Consider the following 16,453-nt stretch of genomic DNA (forward strand, 5'->3'; position numbering starts at 1 on the left):
AAACTTACCAGATTTGGATCAATTGTTAAAAAAAATTACCAAATTTGTTAAACTTAAGAGATTTCGTATATGTATTAGATAATAGCATTGTCCACTAGTTTTGATTTTTATCACATAGGATGTAGCAGTTAGCTTCTGATGGTGCAGACTTCAGCATCTCTCATGCAGTTTTTTCTCCCCTTGTATGTGTTTTTATTGGGTTTTTTCTTCGGCTTCTAAGTTTTGATCTTTGTTTGCGCCGCGTCTTTGTGAGACGGAATGTATGCTCTTGTTTGAGGTTTGAAAGAGACTATCTGGAAGACCCTCTTATTTATCTGATTTTATTAATCTACTTAGAACTTATAATTATATGGCAGATGATTTGGTCAAACTTTCATTTTTCCTTTGTGATATTTTTGTTTAGATTGAAGAAGATTCGTCAGAACTTGTCTCCTTAATCCAGACGGATGTATCAGCCTCTGCATCTACCGTTTCTATTCAATGAGGCCTATATCTGTTTCAAACAAAATAACATGGGTCTTATGATATAATAGTCTTAACCGACTTGAGTATAAGATCTCTAGAGGAGACCTTATACATAAATGTCAGGCGTTGAACCTATGTTAGACAAATGCATTTAGCAGTGTTTTTTCATTGTCGTTACATGAGAATTATATATAAAAAAAAGTTTATTAGGGTTTTCAACATTCCCCAATAAACACGCAAATTATGTGGTGTTAATAATATCATTTCCAAATAGCAAAATGGTTTTTTTCTTTAAATACAGTATAGAATGACAAAGGCTATGTTTGGCATGTTTAGCTGATAAGCTAGCTGAAAGCTGAAAAGCTAGCTGATAGCTGAAAGCTGATAAGCTAGCTGAAAGCTAATAGCCGAAAGCTGAAAACCTACGTGATTGAAACAAAAGTGTTTGGTAAAACTAGTTGTTAAACAAGCTGAAATTGTAAAATGACATAAAAGGACAAACTTGTATAATTATTTTTATATTTAACATTACTTTATTTTCACATTAATACAAATATGATATTAATATTAAAATTATTATCACTTTAAATATTTTTATTAGCTCCAGTTATTTATCATCTTAAAAATATAATATAAATTTTTATTAATATAATATTTATAATATTTGTGGTGCGCAGCGGTGTGGCGGGAATGGTGGCGGAAACTGCATACGTAAGTGTGATGGGAAAAATATGTTTAGTGTTTTTATAAATATATAAGGGTAATAGTAGAATTTTAATAAAATAATAAGGATAAAAATGAGAATAAATTTAATAAGCTATAAGCTACCTGAGATAGCTTATAGCTTAAAGCTTTAAGCTACTAAAATAAGCTCCTTCACCAAACACTTTTGAAGAGTTTTTAAACTAGTCAAATAAGTTTTAAGCTAGTCAAATAAGCTATAAGCTAGCTGAAATGACATGCCAAACATAGCCAAAAACTACCACAATCTGCATACGTTGGATGAAATGACCTAATAAGGCATACTTGTACAATTTTTTATATTTATTATTACTTTATTTACACATTAATACTTATTTAATATTAATATTAAAATTGACCGCTTTGAATATTTTAATTTAGCTCCAATTATTTATCATCTCATAAATATAATTTTAATTTTTAATTTATTTATTTTTTCATATTTTTATTAATTTAAATAGAATAACATAAATTTATTTATTTTTTTCATTTAATGAAGCAAGCTTATATTTTTCCAAAATAACAAAATATTTTTAAATTTTATATTAATAAATAAATAGTAATTATTTAAAAATAAAATTAATTAGGGTCTCTTGTTTTTATAAATACTAGTATTGATTCCGCGCCATGCACTGATCGAATAATAGTACTTTATCGGCATACATCGCACATTTGTTTTCTCTCTCATTTTTCTTTTTCAAATGCGAATATCACATATTTAAGTTTTTTTTTAATCCTAATTACATTTTAATTTTTTTTTTCTAGTTTGTTATGCTTTGAATCAATATACCAAAATCATTTTATTCTTCCAATGTATATACGGAAATATAAAATAATATTTTTTAGTTAATTTCCAAATGTATATTTTAAAACTATTTGATATTAATTTTTTATGACATATTTGATATCATTTTGACGTAAGATATTGCATTTAATTTTTTTTATTTTGTAATAAGAAAAATAATCATAATCATTAAAAAAAGACTTTGTAGCATACATTTTAATGGTAGAATAGTCACAATTGATTTTTATTAAAATTATTATAATGTCATTAAAAACCATTAAATGTCAAATTAATACATCTTCCATATGTAACCAAAAAAATGTCAAATTAATACAGTAGTAAATTTCGAAAAAAGTCACAATTAACTTTTGTTAATAATTCTAATGTCATTAATAACTTTTAAATGCAATATTAATAAAGTTAATTTTTTATAAAATTTAGAATTATTTAATATTTAAATTATGCATACATTTTAATGGTAGAATAGTCACAATTGATTTTTATTACAATTATTATAATGTCATTAAAAACCATTAAATGTCAAATTAATACATCTTCCATATGTAACCAAAAAAATGTCAAATTAATACAGTAGTTAATTTCGAAAAAAGTCACAATTAACTTTTGTTAATAAAGTTAATTATTCTAATGTCATTAATAACTTTTAAATGCAATATTAATAAAGTTAATTTTTTATAAAATATAGAATTATTTAATATTTAAATTATAAAAAAATCAGAAAATGACATCATCTACCTACTAATTATAGTATGAGAGAGAAAACTTATGAAGAAAAACAAAGAATGAGGGGGTGACACTTGTCAAAGTTACCACTTTTTTATTTCAGAAATAATATATAGTATATGATAGGATAAAAAGGATAATCACAAATTTTATTAAAATGATAAGGATAAAAATGAAAATAAATTTAATAAGTTTTAAGCTATAAGTTAATCAGGTAGTTTATTGAAAAAGTTTTAACAAGTCATTCATAACTAATTAATATTTTCAATCAATAAAAATTTCAATACAAGTTTTCCTATTTAACCAATATTAACATGACCAAATACTTTACTGAGTCAATCACTGCACTAGTCACTACCTCTACCTAACAATGCGTTGAGGAAATAGTTAGGTAAGCCATGGAATTAACGCGTGTAACAGAAATCTTACATTAGTGTCAGCAAGATCTGTTTCCCGCTATAAATGCACAAGACTTTGTCTTTGGATTCCAAACATATGCACACAACTAGTAGTGTATGTAGTACCTAATTCACTGTTCTTCCCTTCACACTTAAAAAGAAAAATACATGTTCATACCTATAATAATTGATAATCCTCTTCATATTAGACAAGTTTAATCAGGTTAAGGCATTCTTCACGCTATCATATTAAAACAGCAATTGCCATTATAAAAGTAAACATTTGATTTGGTATAAGCTACTATTGAGTAAATTATTAGTGTTTAAACTGATCTTCTATGATTGATGTTTTTTTTCCTTTTACAGACAAAAGCACATGTCATTTTAGCTACACAATTTTCTTGTATCTTTTCTGGCATACTTCAACATCAATGTTTTTTTCTTAGATGTGTGTGTGTGCGCTTAATTCTAAAGAACGCGTTTAGAAGCTGAGGTTGCTGACACTCTCTTTAAAGATACTGCATATGGTACAGATCATTTATGCATCTATCTCACACTCCATAAACAAGAGGTAGTTCCCTGATCTATTGCTTCTGGTTTGATTCACTGTCCTCTACCGACATTATCTATCTAATTTTTATATAATCTGTGTAGGATAAAGCAAAAGGAGGAAAAGCAAAAGAAAAGTGTTGGCAGTGACTGCTTTTGCAGAAAGGAAAAGAGAGTTTGTATTAGAAAAAATTGAACTTTGTTTGATTGGCTTGATTTCTTCGCCAAGAAGTTTTGGCTGATTGTCATTTTTCTATATCCTTATTTGGGATAGAGAGGGAAGAGGAAACCAAGAAATGATCAACTCCACAAGGTTCCAATTTTTCTTATTGTTGGTTGTGTTGCTATTGGCATGTGTAAGTGGAGAGGACCCTTACAGGTTCTACACTTGGAATGTCACGTATGGAGACATTTATCCACTTGGAGTTAAACAACAGGTGCTCTTTTTTTTTTTATTTGTTGTTTGGATTTTTTTCATTGTTTTTTCATAGGTAGAGTTTTTGTTGTGATTGTGACTGAAATGAACATTTGCTGTTTGAATTGGCAGGGGATATTGATAAATGGGCAATTCCCAGGGCCACAGATCGAGTCTGTGACTAATGATAATTTGATTGTCAATGTTTTCAACAGCTTGGATGAACCTTTCCTCATCTCTTGGTTAGTCTCTCTCTCTTTGATAATCATCTTGTTTATTTTCTGAAGCAATTGCATTTAGAAAAAGGAATTATTATTTTAATAATAGTAGTTGATATCTTGAGAGACATTTCCAAGTTCAATAGCAAAAATGATGTTAGACAAGGATAGTACAGATTGGTTTGATATAGTGGAGTATATTATGTGGTAGATCTAGATAATTTAAGAAACAGTTATTCTGGAACTTTCCAAGATTTTGTGCCATACCCATGTTAGATGCTGACCTGGTTAAATAAATCCGAGGATGCTCTAATTCAAGCCAAATTGCTTCTTGATTGAACATATCAGGACACAACTTAGTGCGTGTTTGGAAATTTTTCCGTAATTGATTCCAAAGTCAAAATCAATTTTGGGGAGAAACTTAGAGTAGCTTTTGAGTGTTAGAATTGATTCTAAAAGAGGAGAAGCTAATCTAGATATGCTATTAAGTCTAAGACTGCAATGTGCATATTAATTTATTCTTGTGCCTTAGATTCAGTGTTAGACTTTGTGAGTTTTCAGGAATGGAGTGCTACAGAGGAGAAACTCATGGCAGGATGGAGTTTATGGTACCAATTGTCCAATCCCACCAGGGCAGAACTTCACTTATGTTCTTCAAGTGAAGGATCAGATTGGCAGCTACTTCTATTTCCCTTCCCTTGCATTCCACAAAGCAGCAGGAGGTTATGGTGGTTTCCAAATTGCTAGCCGCTCCGTGATTCCTGTGCCTTTTGATCCTCCGGCAGGAGATTTCACCATATTGGCTGGAGACTGGTATAAGAGAAATCACACTGTAAGATACTTTCTCTAGATAAATGTTATTAGTCCTTTCATTTCATCTGCTGTAACTAAGAAACAGTCTTCAGTATTTAACAAATCATACCTAAATAATCAGCAACGTTGTGTTTGTGCTTGTAGGATTTGAGGGCCATTTTAGATAGGGGAAGTGACCTTCCTTTCCCCGATGGGCTTATCATCAATGGTCATGGTTCCAATGCCTTTAAGTTCACAGTTGATCAAGGTATTAAAGAACCTTAACCAATTGGTTTACTTGAAAGTTGATGCCATAGAAGATGTAGCTTATATAAAGAGTAAATGATAAACTTGGTCGCTGAAAGATTTTGCGGCAAGTTAGTCCTTAGAAGAAAGAAATACATTCGAAAGCCCCTGAACACCTAATCAGTCAAGTTAGACTGTTAGAACTGGTACCAAACAGAACAGAGACACCAAGTAGTCAAACTGGTTCGCACCCTCTCTTAGGAAAACAGTCGTGAGTCAAGAGGGAAAGAAAACTGGAAACGTTTATTATCAGAAAACACTCTTGAGAAGAATTACAACTGGACACCAATAGCCAACCACCAAATCCTAATTTTCCCAAAAGCTGCCCAATAGAGGTACAGCCACCTCTATTTATACTTAACCCAAAAACCCTAATAAAACATAATAATAAAATATTAAACTAATGCTGACTGAATAATAAAAACATAATGCTGACTAGATAAATAAAGATAGAAAACCCAAGGTTGTTTGGCTGAGAACTGTGCCCTGTTTGGCTGAGGCTTGCAGCCCGTTTGGCTAGCACACAACCTCTGTTTCAGCGCTTGCTCCTCTATCACGACGCCTCCTATAGACCTTAGTGACAGGAGGTCTAGGCCGAATTCTATCAATACCCCCCCCCTAAAAGAACCCCCTTGTCCTCAAGGGGAAAGTGAGGAAAAACATCTTGGATATCTGCAGCTAACTCCCACGTATTGTCACAAGAGGGAAGGTGCTGCCACTGCACCAACACTTCCACCTGCCCAGCATGAGATTCACGCCAATCCACAATATCCTCAGGTTGCACCTCTAACTCCTGATTTTCATTCAACATAGGTGGCAAAGTTTGTGGTAACTGGTGCGGCTTGAGCGCTTTCTTCAGCAAAGAAACATGGAAAACGGGGTGAATTCTGGAATGTGCTGGCAAATCTAACTTATAAGCAACTGCACCCACCTTCTCGAGTACCAGGAAAGGGCCATAGAAACGCGAAGCTAATTTTTCATTGGGTCTCTTGGCTAAAGAGCGGAGGCGATAAGGCTGCAACTTCAGGTAAACCCAATCACCATCCACAAATTCGACTAACCTGCGATGCTTATTTGCATATGTTCGCATTTGATCCTGAGCTTTCAGCAAATTCTGCTTCAAATCTTGTAAGATGTTATCACGCTGCTCATGGAGCTGGGTCACGGCCTCCACTTTAGTAGGAATGGTTCCAGCCATAATCAACAAAGGAGGATCTCGGCCATACAGTGCTCGAAAAGGAGTCATCTTGGCTGAAATATTATAGTTGGTGTTGAACCAAAATTCAGCCCAAGGTAGCCAATCTGGCCAGTGTTTCGGTTTAGTGCCCGAAAAACAGCGAAGATACGTCTCAACACAACGGTTGACAACCTCTGTTTGGCCATCTGTCTGGGGATGGTAAGCAGTACTAAGCTTCAGTTGTGTGCCTGCTAAACGAAAAAGTTCCTTCCAGAATTGACTCAAGAAAATTTGGTCCCTATCTAACACAATGGAAGAAGGAAAACCATGTAAACGAACTATCTCCTTGACAAAAACAGCAGCAACTTCCGGTGCAGAAAAAGGGTGTCCCAATGGACAAAAATGAGCATACTTAGTCAAGCGATCAACCACAACAAAGATAGTATCTTTTCCTTTAGCCCGAGGCAGCCCTCCAATGAAATCCATAGAGATGTCACTCCAAACGTGGGCAGGAATAGGTAGGGGTTGCAACAATCCCCCAGGAGAAAGAGTTTCATATTTGTTTCGCTGACAAATATCACACTCTTGTACATACTTCTTAATGTCCCCTCTCATACCTTCCCAAAATAAGAAGCTGGCAACACGCTTGTACGTACGGAAAAACCCCGAATGACCTCCCGTAGGAGTATCATGACACTCGGCAATGATAGTCGGAATTCGGGAAGAAGATTTTGGTATCACCAACTTACCCTTATAGTATAATCTGCCCCTGATAAGAGAGTAATCTGTATGCGCCAACGAATCGGTCAACAGATCCTGAATGATGAGCTGGAGTTTAGGGTCCTGCTGAACCTCATTATCCCACCGTGCCACCTCGGGAGATGTGAGGACGGATAAAACCGAGAACATCCCTTTTCTAGATAACGCATCAGCTACAGAGTTCTCTTTTCCTGGTTTGTATTGAATTTCAAAGTCCATCCCAATCAACTTAACAGCCCATTTAAACTGTTCTTCAGTAAACAACCTTTGATCGGTTAGGAATTTCAGGCTTTTCTGATCAGTTCTGATGACAAAATGTCTACCCAGCAAATAATGGCGCCATTTCTGAACAGCGTGCACTAGAGTCATTAACTCCCTTTCATACACAGATTTCAATTGAGCTCTTTCGGACAACCCTTGGCTCCAAAAAGCGATTGGTTTGCCATCTTGCATCAATACCGCTCCTAAGCCTTTACTTGAGGCATCAGTTTCCACGACGAATTCCTTTGTAAAATCTAATACCACCAAGGAAGGTAAATCTGCCATAGCCTTTTTGAGGGTTTGGAAAGCGGCTTCGGCCTCTTCACCCCAGCTGAAATTATCCTTTTTAAAAGGTTAGTTAATGGTTTTGCCAACTTCCCATAATCTTTGACAAACCTTCTATAATACCCGGTCAACCCAAGGAATCCCCTAAGACTTTTTATATTCCTCGGCTTCGGCCAAGTACACATCGCCTCCACCTTTCGTTGGTCAGCTGCTACTCCTCCATCAGATATTATGTGCCCCAAGTACTCCAATCTGGTTTGCCCAAAAGTACACTTCTTCTTGTTAACTTTCAAAGAGTTTGCATGCAAGACAGCAAGAACCTGGCGTAAGTGAGACAGATGTTGTGCCAGATCTACACTGTACACCAAAATATCATCAAAAAACACCAAAGCAAATCTTCTGAGAAAAGGTTTCAACACCTCATTCATAAGAGCCTGAAACGTCGAAGGGGCATTTGTGAGCCCAAAGGGCATTACTAGGAATTCATAGTGTCCTTCGTGAGTTCTAAACGCTGTCTTCTCAATGTCTTCACCCCTCATTCTGATTTGATGGTATCCGGATTTGAGATCGAGTTTGGTAAAGATAGTAGCTCCTCCAAGTTCATCCAGCAACTCTTCGATGATCGGAATGGGAAATTTGTTTGGTATGGTGATCTTGTTCAATGCATGATAGTCCACACAGAACCTCCATCCTCCATCTTTCTTCTTAACTAGAATGATGGGACTGGAATAAGGGCTGATGCTTGGCCGTATTAACCCCGCTTCTAACATTTCTGACACCAGTATTTCTATTTCAGATTTTTGATAATGAGGGTATTTGTAAGGCCTAAGATTGGGAATTTCTGCTCCTTCCTTGAGATGGATCGCATGATCGTGTCTTCTAATAGGCGGAAGATCAGTAGGGTCTTGAAATAACTCCTCAAATTCTCCTAACAGCAGAGAAACATCAACTGGAATTTTATCTCCGGTTGCATGAACTTCTGGTTCCTCTCCACATTGAATTAGCAACCCTTCTTGTTCCTTCTTCAAGACCTGCATAAACGCACTAAAACTCAACTCTTCTCTGGTTAGAGCAGGATCCCCGATAATCTTATACATCGTATCCCCTCTCTTCAAGGTGAGTTCCAGCCTTCCAAAGTTAGCCTTTATCTCCCCAAGGCTATCCAACCAATCCAGCCCCAATACCACATCTACCCCACTCAAACAGAACAAATAGAAGTCTTGCAGAATGTCCAAACTCTGCATCTGTATCAGCAACCCCTTACATTTACCTCGGCAACTCACCATGCGCCCATCCCCCACTTCCACCACATAAGAAGGAGTATCGGCTACTGGTAACTGCAACCTCTCCACCAACTCCTTGGAAATAAAACTGTGTGATGCTCCACAATCAATTAGAACAATGATTGATTGTGTTTGTAACACCCCCTCTACCTTCCATGATTTAGCTGAAGTGAACCCCGCAATGGAGAAAAGTGATAGTTGTAGGGACTTGAAACTTTCTGGCATCGTAATAGCTTCTTCTTCCTCCTCCTCCTCGTCCTCCTCCCCCACAAGCATGATCATACTAAACTGTTTGTTTTTGCAGCGATGCTCCCGGTTGAAAGGTTCATCGCAGCGGAAACATAAATTATTTTCCCTTTTCTCCCTCATCTCGGCTCCTGTCAAGTACTTGAACTCACCGCCTCTGTTGCGGGATACAGCACCTGTTGTCCTGCTTATGTTGCTGTCAGCGCCAGTTCCTACTAAAGAATTCTCAAGTTTCTTTTCAGATAATGCTTTAGAATCAACCGTGACAACCTTACTTGAAGGGTTGTTGCGGTAGAACCCGTTAGTTCTAGTGTAAGTATTGGGCGTCTTCTTATTCATCACCACATTTTTCTGTTCTATCATTAGGGCTTTCCGAATAACTTCAGCAAGAGTACTGAGTTCATATAGTCGCACTTCCACCTGAATTTCTTCCTTCAGCCCATTCAAGAATATCCCCTTCACAAAATCTTGATCAATCTCCTTCAAGGCCCCCACATACTTCTCAAACTCATCTACAAATTCCTCCACTGTCCCGGTTTGCTTGAGAGATAATAGAAGCTCAAACGGATTTTGAACCATGGACGGTTGGAAGCGCCTAACAACTGCAAGTTTGAAAGCCTCCCACGTAGGTGCGGGATTGCACCTTTCCCACCATTGGAACCAACTCAAGGCTTTTCCCTCCATAGCAACCATGGATGCTTGCATCCGTTCCTCATCTGTGACCCCCTTTAAACTGAAATAACGCTCCAGTTTATGGGTCCAACCAAACGCATCGTCACCGGAGAATATTGGGATTTCCAGTTTACGCCAACGTTCACGTCCATGATCCCCTGGGCCTTCACCTGCCTCTTCCTTGGGAATTTCACCCTGCCTCACGTCTAGTTTGGCAGCGATCGCAGCAAGAAGCTCTTCGTTTTTCTTGGTCCTGGCCTCGTTCAATTCCATTCGAGTTAGCATCTCCTCTGTCCTCTTAATCCACTCTTCAGAGTTTTGAGTCATACTTCTTGTTTGTACCATGCGCAGCCTCAGAATTTTCGTGGTTCTTCAGGGCACCGGATCGGTGCTCTGATACCAGTGTTAGAACTGGTACCAAACAGAACAGAGACACCAAAGTAGTCAAACTGGTTCGCACCCTCTCTTAGGAAAACAGTCGTGAGTCAAGAGGGAAAGAAAACTGGAAACGTTTATTATCAGAAAACACTCTTGAGAAGAATTACAACTGGACACCAATAGCCAGCCACCAAATCCTAATTTTCCCAAAAGCTGCCCAATAGAGGTACAGCCACCTCTATTTATACTTAACCCAAAAACCCTAATAAAACATAATAATAAAATATTAAACTAATGCTGACTGAATAATAAAAACATAATGCTGACTAGATAAATAAAGATAGAAAACCCAAGGTTGTTTGGCTGAGAACTGTGCCCTGTTTGGCTGAGGCTTGCAGCCCGTTTGGCTAGCACACAGCCTCTGTTTCAGCGCTAGCTAAGGCAGCGCTTGCTCCTCTATCACGACGCCTCCTATAGACCTTAGTGACAGGAGGTCTAGGCCGAATTCTATCATAGACCCTACATTAACTAGTGTGACAGACATTTTAGTTGACCAACTCTGATCGTAGGGACTAACTTGACTGACATTTTAAACATTCAGGGACTTTCGAACATATTTTCTTCGTCAATCTTTCAGGGACCAAGTTGATCATTCTCTCTGATACTAATTATAAGGTACTTGAATTTTGTGCAGGTAAGACTTACAGATTCAGGATATCAAATGTGGGACTCACCAGTTCCATCAATTTCAGAATCCAAGGGCATAAGATGATGCTTGTTGAGGTGGAAGGAACTCACACTCTCCAAAACACTTATGAATCACTTGACATTCATCTGGGGCAAAGTTACTCTGTATTAGTCACGGCTGATCAACCACCCCAAGACTACTCCATTGTTGCTACAACAAGGTTCACCTCTCAGGTGTTGAATGCTACATCCATTCTTCATTACAGTAACTCAGCCGGAAGTATGTCTGGCCTTTTCCCTGCAGGACCAACAACTGAAATTGATTGGTCCATAGAACAGGCTCGCTCTCTTAGGTACTTATTTAAATGATAAGTTTGCTGCTAGTTTAGTAAATATTTATATGCACATTTTCATCTTGTTCTGTATTAAGTAATAGCTAGTTATGTCCTTTTTAGGGACTATTTTGTATGCAACTTTCCTTCTAGGATTCAGCTCTCTAAATCTTCGACTGATCCTTCAGAATTATATGAACTCATTCATACCATTAATTAGCTCCACCACATAATTTTATGAATCTAGTATTCAAGATGTGATCCACTTATTCCACAATGAAGAACTAACTTCTAACTTTTATGCTGCCATGTTTTGAAACCCTTCTATAATTAAATCTGAAGTCAGAACCAATTCTCAGGAGTAGCTTCTGGGTTCCTGAATTGATTCTGATGAAAGAGAAACTGATCCATATATGCTATCTATAACAAATTTCCATGCTGACTGCAAGATTTATTTATTAAATCAGGAGGAATCTGACAGCAAGTGGGCCAAGGCCTAATCCACAAGGATCTTACCATTATGGTATGATAAATACAACAAGGACAATTAGGCTTCAAAATTCTGCTCCAATGATCAATGGCAAACAGAGATATGCTGTCAACAGTGTGTCCTTTATCCCTGCTGATACACCACTTAAACTGGCTGATCACTTCAATATCCAAGGGGTGTTCTCCCTTGGAAGCATCTCAGACAACCCGACCGGTGGCGGCGGTAACCTCCAGACTTCTGTCATGGCTGCTGATTTCCGAGACTATGTGGAGGTTGTGTTTGAAAATCCTGAAGACACCGTGCAGTCATGGCACATTGATGGACATAGCTTCTTTGTTGTAGGGTAAGTTGAATTCCTTAGTCTTTTCAACTATTAATTATGCTTCTGCTGCAAAATTTATACTGAATTGCAAAGTTCCTTTTGCCTTTGAACTTCAAAATATAGTTTTTTTTTTTTTATCTTTCATTGCAATAATAATGTCTATTCATTTGAATTTGCAGAATGGATGGAGGACAATGGTCAGCTGCAAGCAGATTAAATTACAATTTAAGAGATACAATTTCTCGGAGCACAGTTCAGGTATTTAAATTGTTGTTCCTTGTGAATTTGTGATATATAATCCCATGTTTGCTAAGCATAGAAACTTCAAAATCATAGTAATATCAGGTTTTGTCATGTCATTAGATTAGAATCTTTTGATGTCACATGATAATGTCGAGTGAAATGTTGTGTCTAACTCTCTTCACAAATATTTATATATAGAGAGACACAAAATTTCAACGTGAAGTCGTGAACATATAAAAGTTTATGCTTTGTGGTATTTGTGCTTTCTAGTTATAGGGTAAACCTGTCAGATACAATTTCGTGACCTTATTATTTTTTGCTTTCCTTTGTCATAATGTTGATTCTGTTTTTGGATGCACACTACACAGGTATATCCCAAGTCATGGACTGCATTGTACATGCCATTGGACAATGTGGGGATGTGGAATGTGAGGTCTGAGAATTGGGTTCGTCAGTACCTGGGCCAGCAATTTTATCTGAGAGTGTATTCTCCTGCAAAGTCATGGAGAGATGAGTACCCAATTCCAAGTAATGCTGTGCGGTGTGGTAAGGCAATAGGCCACTAAACTCTGTCCTAATAGGATTTTTTTTACAGAGTGTCATTCATTTATACAAAATTATTGTTATGGAGCTATGGATTATAGGAACTATATATAGATTGCTCCTGCTCCCATTCCTGTTAAATCCACATTCAGCTATTAGGATCGTTTATGGGAGGATTGTGACATTCATATTAAAATTAATTTTTTCTGATATGGTCAGAGGACCTAATTTTAATGTGCCGTCAATAAACATGTTGCTGTTTTTATTAATATTGGTGCTTTGCTGTTGCTGCTGTGTTTATCATCTTAATGATTTGAGTATTGGAAACAAGTTTAGATGTTGATATATAGGGATGTGCCAACACATGTGGGTTGAGTTGGTAAGAACAAATCACTTTCCTTAAAAAAGTTATGTGTTCCACTCTCGTTATTGAGGTTTGGGGCTGTGTTGCTGGGCATTTGCAAGTATCACCATAAGCGACATATATGTACCGTTTGGTAAACACGTATGAATGTGGCGGAATGGGCATTTGTGTTATGTATTGTGTTTCTTACATTTTAAGATGGAACTAAACATGACAAAATGCTTATTGGACGGAACATTTTGGTTCGTTGGAAAATGATGAAACCAATGAGAACATAACAAAACCTTAAAACTTTTACATGAAAAAAATACGCTTAATTTATATTTTACATATTGGGTAAAGTAAGTCATCATACTATTACGAATCTAATTTAAAAAGTCAATAAAAACAATTTAATCAAACGTATGATGACTTACTTTACTTAAAAATAAAAATAGGTGAACTCACTATGTAAGAGCTGGAAAAAAGTTCGTAATGTATTCCTGATTTTTACATTTCCGAAAGTAATGTAAAAAATGCAACTATCAAGATTTAAAATCAAGGCAATTGAGTTTTCATGTTTTCCAAAGCAATGTGACGAAAATACAACTACTAAAACTTAGACTCAGATAACCAAAATACACCTGACTACCTCAATATTGAAAATCAGATAAAATTGTTAGGGTTTTGGCCTCTTTCTTATGTGAAGAAAGACTCTACTTATCTCACTTAAGTAAGTAGAGAAGGGTCAGTTAAGGTAAGTGAGATGTCTCATCTCGAGAAATTATTATCCGTTACTTATTAGCCTGTTTGAGTTGTCGTTGTTATCTATCTATATATTATAGAAAAGAAGAACTTTGTGAGACCCACTTAGATGAATTGGCACTCCCAAGTTCACTCTCACCCACCCTCCCCTTTAGCTGACAAGTGTCAAGCTCTAATTCATTTTAACTAATTTATGGTCAGATTAATTTCTCCTTGATTTTATGTCCAATCATTGTCAAGCATTCAAATAATCTTGAAATAACTTATTAATTGTTGTTTAATGATTTTTTAAACCGTTCATTAATGCTGAATCAAAAATCTCCACTCATCACGAATCACTTATGGAATAATCATTCAAAATATTATTCTTTTTCGTATATTTTTTTAAAACTATTCATTAATGCTAAAAACGGATTTTGGCTTTCGTTATACGATTTTTAATATTCTCTTTTCTTATACGTATATTGCATTAATTCATTAGTATTCTTATTTAAAAAAACATGTTATACGGATTTTTTTTTATGTTGTTCAAACTGTTTTTCGCTCCAATTATAGAAGTTATATATCTGAAATAAATATTCAAATTTGCTTTGTTAAAAAAAATAAATATTCAAATTTTCAAATAGATTAAATTAATCAACCATAATTAATCTTCCATTTTTTTTTTCTTTATTTAAAGATAAATTATGCAAGATTTGCTCTAATTGGGATCAACCTGTATACAATGTTACCTTTAATTTTCTTTACAACAAATTAGAAAAAGTCAAGTTTTTATAATCCTATTTTTGTGAAGGAACCCACGTTTTTTTGGTATATGAGGAAAAATATATTTGAATAAAATCTAAACAATTAATTAAGGTTTGACTAAAATTTTAAAACCTGATTCGTATTTATGAAAAAAAGAATTTTTTAAATGAATATCAGAGAAGGATTATTCAATCATTTTTTTTTTAAAAAAATCTAATTTTAAGTAATCAAGTGGTTGCATCTATTATAGAATTAAATCAATCAACCATACATAAATTTACTTTTTTTAATTATTCAAAGATAAATTATGCAAGATATGCTCTACTATTGATCAACCAGTATTCAATGTTACATTTCATTTTCTTTACAACAACTTATGAAATTTCATTTTTTTCCAATCCTATTTTTTTGAGGAAATCCACGTTTTAATGGTAAAAATATGATTAATATTCCAATAAAATCTAAATAATAATTGTGAAGAGTTTTATTCTATAATCAAAATAAGTTGGAACAACATAAATTTCGTAGATTAGGAAACCTAATATTGATATATTCACATTACCTTATTTATTTATTTATCATTCTTCCCCCTACATACGGTCTAAATTTCTTTTCCTCTGACCTATTTGTTACTTTGTAGTTTCTATAAGGTTTGTTTAACATTTTCAAATTATACACAATTTATATTTGTATTGGTTACTGATTATTACTCTTATATAAATTTTTTCCTTTGTAGGTTCTATAGCTCAAATATGCTTGATTGACAACAAGATCGGTTATGAAGTTTTTATCATTAATCATGGACTACAACTTCTAATAAGGGTTCATGTTGTTGTCATTGTTATGTTTATCTCATTTCAATTTCAATGTAATGCATTCCTTAAAAACTTGGTTCTTATTACTATTCAAATGTTGACATTGTGAGGTCTATACAACCTCATTAAATTAATAGATTTGCTGTGGTCCATTCATCTATATGTTTGTAACATATGTTCGGTTCCATATTTGTTCTACTTACTTAAAAGAGCCTAAACTAAGTCAAAACATATTTCTACTGATTCATCTTTATAATAAATTTAATCACCGTGCAACGCACGGGTAAAAAACACTAGTTGTGTTGAATTTCCTATTGAAAATACATCAACTACTACTGAATTTATAATCAGGTAACAAAACCAACAAATACCTTTTGACTTGACACAAGATCCAGACTACTTGAAGGAAGTACAATCACAAATTGTAAAAATGCTTTTATCTTGCCTTCAAGTAACTAATTTAACATAACATATTCTAAAGAGGAATGGGTATAATTCTTTAAATAAAGACAAGAAAGAAATTTAAACTAGTGTTTAGGAAAGGATAGTGTAATTTTCTCAATCCTTAACTATAACATGCCAGAGTTCGAAATTAAACAAGTCAACCTGTTAGCTCAACTTGTCTACGCTGATCAAGATATTGTCACTGAGTCACTGTGCGGTGGAGTTGAACAAGTCAAAGGGAAACCACGC

The 16,453-nt window shown here is 35.2% G+C and overlaps 1 protein-coding gene across 1 annotated transcript; it reads left to right on the forward strand.

Annotated features, from left to right (window-relative positions):
• The first annotated feature begins 3,486 nt into the window (after window positions 1-3,486).
• Window positions 3,487-13,359, forward strand: LOC130747040 (L-ascorbate oxidase homolog). The gene is made up of 9 exons (XM_057599858.1): window positions 3,487-3,703; window positions 3,787-4,118; window positions 4,229-4,338; window positions 4,876-5,146; window positions 5,272-5,374; window positions 11,168-11,513; window positions 11,960-12,325; window positions 12,484-12,562; window positions 12,916-13,359. The coding sequence occupies exons 2-9, from the start codon at window positions 3,978-3,980 to the stop codon at window positions 13,111-13,113; spliced, it is 1,614 nt and encodes a 537-aa protein (XP_057455841.1). The 5' UTR covers window positions 3,487-3,703; window positions 3,787-3,977; the 3' UTR covers window positions 13,114-13,359.
• Window positions 13,360-16,453: the final 3,094 nt, after the last annotated feature.

Source organism: Lotus japonicus, chromosome 3, assembly GCF_012489685.1.
Source record: "Lotus japonicus ecotype B-129 chromosome 3, LjGifu_v1.2".
Classification (NCBI taxonomy): Eukaryota; Viridiplantae; Streptophyta; class Magnoliopsida; order Fabales; family Fabaceae; genus Lotus; species Lotus japonicus.

Coding starts and splice junctions, on each gene's coding strand:
- LOC130747040 (XM_057599858.1), top strand. CDS start 3,978: ATGATCAACTCCACAAGGTTCCAATTTTTCTTATTGTTGGTTGTGTTG. Junction 4,339..4,875: donor GAACCTTTCCTCATCTCTTG/GTTAGTCTCTCT, acceptor GTGAGTTTTCAG/GAATGGAGTGCTACAGAGGA. Junction 12,326..12,483: donor CATAGCTTCTTTGTTGTAGG/GTAAGTTGAATT, acceptor TTGAATTTGCAG/AATGGATGGAGGACAATGGT.